At 35.3% G+C, this 6,000-nt stretch overlaps 1 protein-coding gene across 1 annotated transcript; it reads left to right on the forward strand.

The window, feature by feature from the left end:
• Window positions 1-4,441: 4,441 nt before the first annotated feature.
• On the forward strand, window positions 4,442-5,704 carry LOC141632908 (protein FAR-RED IMPAIRED RESPONSE 1-like). Its single transcript, XM_074445411.1, has 2 exons — window positions 4,442-4,814; window positions 5,121-5,704. Exons 1-2 carry the CDS (start codon window positions 4,442-4,444, stop codon window positions 5,702-5,704), a joined length of 957 nt encoding a protein of 318 aa, XP_074301512.1.
• Window positions 5,705-6,000: the final 296 nt, after the last annotated feature.

Genomic DNA, 6,000 nt, shown 5'->3' on the forward strand with positions numbered 1-6,000 from the left:
GTCGCTGAAGTTTCGAAAATATGGGTCATTTTTTCTAATCTAATTACTACAGTATAACTCCTTGCTTCTAGTTATCTATTTAGAGATTATTTTTCTAGAAGTTACGTCCTATTAGCACTAATATAAAGCTGAATGCTTTTACTTCTTGTGATTATTTCATTATTATGCCGCTTGTTTAACACTTGCTTACGATTATAGCGGAATTTGGACTACATCAGCAACAAATGGACAAAATACAACTCAATTAACGACAAAATATCTGTTCCAACGCACAAAACATCATAAGCGATATTTTAATAAGCAACAAATAACTTGCTAATCTATAATCGATTTTTCGAACCATTACAAATGGTAGAAAAGTGATTTTATCAAAATTACAACAAGTTCCAACTTCCAGGTGTAAAACTCATCAACAACCAATAATTTATAAAATTGATTTGTGTATGTGTACAACTAATACGTGTATGTGGAATAACTATTGGTGTGTCCACCAGCTTAACTACCACAGCCCACCACCACTTGCCACAACCAACACCGACTAACACCAAACTACCGCCACCACACACTTTTGATTAGCACCACAACCACCACATTAAGACTTGTTACCGCATCGCCCCCACACACCACAACCGCCCCATCCAACCATACAAAGACTAAAAACATCAAAGAACAATGTCGACGACCACCTCACCTCCTACCTACCACCAATCACGCCCCAAATAACATCAAACCCACCAACCAAATGAACAATCGCTAACTACATTTTTCAAATTTCTTCCAAGTGCTAGATCTACAAAAAGGGAAGTAAAATTTGGTAAAACTAACTATACAGTGGATGTAATCGGGAAATTTAGAGCCAAAAAGTAGTCTTCATCACCGTTGTCGGCAATTCAATACAAGGTCGGCGGTGAAGGAAGCGACGAAGAGGAGGGCGGCTCATTGGCGAGATCTACGTCGCCGACATAAGAGAGAGCCGACTCCGGCGGTCCTTTATGATACTGCGATCGGTGGTGGTGATGGTGCTTGTGGTAGATTAGGGAAAAGGAAGGTAGTGTGTGATTTATGACAAAGGACGTGTGAAAGACAAGATAGGGGTTTGACTTTGGGCTTTTTTTATTTGGAAAAGGTTGGGCTTTTGAAATTGTATCTTTTGAGTTGGTTCGTACGGTTCGTACCTAATTCTAGTTCGTACGGGATCTCGACCCTATATATATATATATATATATATATATATATATATATATATATATATATATATATATATATATAGTGTAAAGTTCTCCTAAGTCCTTAATATCTTTTGAGTCCCTAAGTCTTTATTAGGGCCCTTGGATTAGGAAAATGGAGAGTGGAGATTTGCCTACTTTAAAGCCAATATAGGCGTGAAAAAAAAAAAGAAATAGGTTGAGGAGGAGAGAGGGTGTGTGTGTTAGTACTATTGTCTATTACCCACTGTGCACACACAAACACATGCATAATCATTCAACAACCTTCCTCAACACAATTCTAAACAAACTCCACCAAAACACAATTTGAAAAAAACTCATCATGGATATTCATCCTTACTGGCGATAATTTAGAGCAAATAAAACTTCTGAAAATAAAAATCCTACATTCTTCCTTTATCATCTTCCTTTATCATCCTCCATTCTAACAAACAAACAACAAGACCACCGTCCAACGTAAAAAATGGCGGATTTGCAAATGATTCCATTTGTCGATGGTAATTTTTGGATTGTTTATTTATTTTCTTCATTCAAAGTTAGGTTATATTTCTTTTTTTATCAAAACATTAGGTTAAATATCAACAGTAGCTTAAATATGAGAAGGAAGTGTATTTTAGGTTATTTTTGAAGCTTGTTTTTTATTATTTGAAATCTGTAAATCCACTCTTTCAACATGAACTCCAGCATTATAGAGTTCAACATCAACTCTGTGAAGTTGAAGTTAAACTTCTCGACGTTGGAGTTATTTTTCTGGTAGATAATGTCACATTTGTTATGAGTTGCTTCATATTTCAGTTTCTTATTTGTAAGAGTCAATATAGTATCTGCAACGTGACAGTAAAAAGACGAATAAAGTGTAACTGTAACATTTAAAAGTGTAATAATGACGGATGAAAGAGTAATTTCAGGATTCACAAAACTGTAATTATAATGGTCGTAAATGTAATTTTAACTACAAATGGTGTGATTTTAAGCAACAAAAGTATTATTGTAATTATTATGGTAGATAAGTATAATTGTAATTGTATTCGTACAAAGTACAATTCTTTTAACTGTAATTGTAAATTTGAAATTCAAAAGTGTAATATTTGTATCTGTAATTGTAATTGTAAAAATTGTAATTATAACAGATAAAAGTGTTATTTTAACAGCTAAAAGTGTTATTATAACAGACAAAAGTTCTAAATTTGTAAACAGTCATTCTAATAGGAAAAAGTATAATAGTAACAGAGAAACGTGTAATTTTGACTAGTAAAAGTGTTATTGTAACAGACAAAATCTGTAAGTTTTTAAACTGTAATTCTAATAGTAACAAGTATAATTGTAACAGACAAAAGTGTAATTTTAACAACCAAAGGGTTATTGTAACAGAAAAGCTGTAAGTTTTTAAACTGTAATTGTAATAGTAAAAAGTATAATTCTAACAGACAAAAGTGTAATGATAACAACAAAAAGTGTAATTCTAACGAAGCTATAATTTTAACAAATATATGGGTTACTTTAAGTTTATGAAAACAATTGATAATAATGACACTATTGACTGATAATATTGAGCACAATGGAAAATGAAAGCCGAACGAGGAAGAATTTTGCAGGGACGTTGAAGCTAAGTTCACCCCCTATGTTGGTCAGGAATTTCTGGAAATAGAGGAAGCAGTGACATTTTATAGAATTTATGTTGTTGCTTGTGGTTTTGATGTGCGTAAGTACACGACTAAGAGATGGCGTGGCGGGGAAATAAAATCTAAACTGTTGGTTTGCAACCGGGAGGGGTTCAAACATAAGGGACAATTGGAGTGTAGTGGCCGCCAGGACTCAGGTAGGAGACACAAAGTCAGGCGCGTTGGGTGCAAAGCGAGGATTAGGCTATTCATGAGGAATGGAGAATTAATAATTGACAGACTCCACAGTGGCCACAACCATGAACTCGTATCAGCCAGAGATAGAGAGTTTCAAAAGTTGGCATGCAACATAACAGACTATCACAAAATGACAATCCTTTATAATTCAAGGGTGAGTATTCCAGGTTTGCTGAAGTTAGCCTTCGCCTTCTTGAACTTACAGTTTTGTTGGTTAGAATTACACTTTGTTTGAGTCATTGGAATTCTACATTTGTCTGTTAAAATTACACTTTTGTGTGTTACAATTATACATATATTCGTCAAAATTACAATTTATTTTGTCAAAATTACAGTTTTGTTGACTAAAATTACACTTTTGTTGATTAAAATTACACTTGTATATGTTATAATTTCACTTTATTTTGTTAGAATTACACTTTTGTCTGCTAAAATTACACTTTATGCTGCTACAATTACACTTTTTCTTGTTAAAACAACACTTTTGTTTTTTGAATTTATACTTTTGTATCTGTTTAAATTACGTTTTTGTTGATTAAAATACATATATCTAAAAGATTGTCAATAATCAACAAATTGAAGATAGAGCAACGAAGACTTACAAAATTTTGAAGGAACATGTTAATGGGTTTGAAAACATCGGAGCTAGTTTAAATGATTTTAAGAACTTTCACAGAGATGTGAAATGCTACATTCATGAACGGGACGGTCAGATGTTCTCTGGACCACTTTAAGGAATTGGCTGTTAATAGGCCTGGGTTCTTCTTTGACTATGATGTTGATTCTGACGGTAGCCTTAGTAAAGCTATATGGGCCGACGGAATCGCTAGAAGGAACTACTCAGTTTTTGGGGATGCAGTGTCGTTCGATCCGGCGTATTCCACCAATAAGTATGACATGTCCTTCACACCTTTCACCGGGGTTGATCACCATAAACGATCAGTCGCTTTCCGTGGAGCGCTTGTTGCTCATGAAGATGCAGACTCGTTTAAATGGGTTTTCACCCGTTTTTTGGCTGCGATGGGTGGGAAAGAGCCTAATTATATTATCACCAATCAGGATCCTGGTATTCTTAAAGCGGTGCCATTGGTGTTCAAGACAGCGCGCCACCGATATTGTATGTGGCATATCATGAACAAGGTGCCAAGAAAGTATGGAGTGACGAGAGACGATTATTCGGTCTTTGTAAAGAAATTGAATGAATGCCATAATATGGGATGAAGACATTGAAGCGGCAGAGTTCGATGCAAAATAGGAAGAAATTGGCAGAGAACACAATGTTAATAACATTGACTGGTTCCAAGAAATGTACGCTAAAAGGAAGCAGTGGGTATGGCTCATTGTAGGGACCTAGATATGGGGGGTGTTATGAGGATAACCCAAAGATCAGAGAGCTCAAATAGTTTTTTTAAGAGATTTCAGAGTAAGTCAGGAACATTAGTTGAGTTTTCGATGCGTTTTGACAGCGCGATGGACCAGCAAAGACACACACAGAAAAAGATTGACAACTGTAACAGAAACACTTTCCATGTAATATCAACGCATCTAGCTATCGAAGTGCACGGGGCGCAAGTGTACAGTCATAGAGTATTCGAGGAATTTCAAGAAGAGGTCAAGTACTCAATCGGTACTTGTAAAAGCAGAGGATTTACTGAGTGTGACTCTTTAGAGGTGAACACTGTAAGAGATGCAAACAGGGACATAAATTATGAGGTCACATACTGCCCAGGTATCATTCTGTAGCATTTGTTTGTTAAAATTATACTTTTATCCGTTAAAATTACACTTTTGTTGATTAAAATTACACTTTGGATTGTTAAAATTACACTTGTCTTAAAATTACACTTTATGCAACTAAAATTACACTTTTACCTTTTAAAATTACATTTATATTTTGTGTTATGTAAGGTCTATATGTCACTGCTATGCCGGTTAGAATTACACTTATGCCGGTTAGAATTACACTTTTGTGTATTTCAGTCACACTTTCTCCTGACTGATTTAACTAACATATTACTCTATATTGTTGAACTAGATACATTGAAAGCCACTTGTAGCTGCAGAATGCTTGAGAATAAAGGCATTCTTTGCCGGCATGTCATATGGATTTACTCATCAAACGGAGTGAAGAATATTCTAGAACAATGCGTTGCTAAAAGATGGTGTAAAGATGCAAGGTTGTCTAAAATATTCGATTGTAATGGTGAAGCAACTGAGGACGTTGATATAATAGATGGAAAACAGATTGCGATGTCAGTAATATGGTCAAAGATTCATCAGACAGTTGGTATGCTGATGGACAAATTGAAAAATGATGTCGACAACTTTTCTAGTCTAATTAAACAGTTTAAGGAGAAACTTTCACCATTAGGATCACCATTGAATAAACAACAACAGTTGGAGAAAATTCTTGGTTGTTCTCCTAGTCAGGAGATAACCATTTTGCCGCCCAAGAAATCCAAAAACAAGGGAAGCGGAAAGAGAATGTTGTCGATGAAGGAAAAAGCAGTTGCTTTGGCAAGGAAGCCAAAACGTATGTGTAAAAATTGCAAGCGATTAGCTAACCATGACAAAAGGAACTGCCCTAATCCTTTCGCAGAGCACCCACCGTTGTCGTAATCGTCAGAGCCCTCGTCGGAAGAAGAAGAAGAAGAAGAAGAAGAAGAAGAAGAAGAAGAAGAAGAAGAAGAAGAAGAAGAAGAAGAAGAAGAAGAAGAAGAAGAAGAAGAAGAAGAAGAAGAAGAAGAAGAATACATCTTAGAATAATCAATATAATACCTAATAAGCAGTACATTTTTTTGGGGATGTCTACGCAAAATACGAGGTACAACATGATGTTTCGTATTGTGTTTAGACATCAAACTGCCAGGAAGGCAACTGGTCGCCGTTGGTATTACAATGTATTTTGTTGAAGT

Source organism: Silene latifolia, chromosome Y (genome assembly GCF_048544455.1).
Source record: "Silene latifolia isolate original U9 population chromosome Y, ASM4854445v1, whole genome shotgun sequence".
Lineage (NCBI taxonomy): Eukaryota > Viridiplantae > Streptophyta > Magnoliopsida > Caryophyllales > Caryophyllaceae > Silene > Silene latifolia.

Excerpts from the sequence above, each read along its gene's own strand:
- LOC141632908 (XM_074445411.1), top strand. The coding sequence starts at position 4,442 with ATGGGGGGTGTTATGAGGATAACCCAAAGATCAGAGAGCTCAAATAGT. Across the intron at positions 4,815-5,120 it reads TGAGGTCACATACTGCCCAG|ATACATTGAAAGCCACTTGT; the intron begins GTATCATTCTGT and ends TTGTTGAACTAG.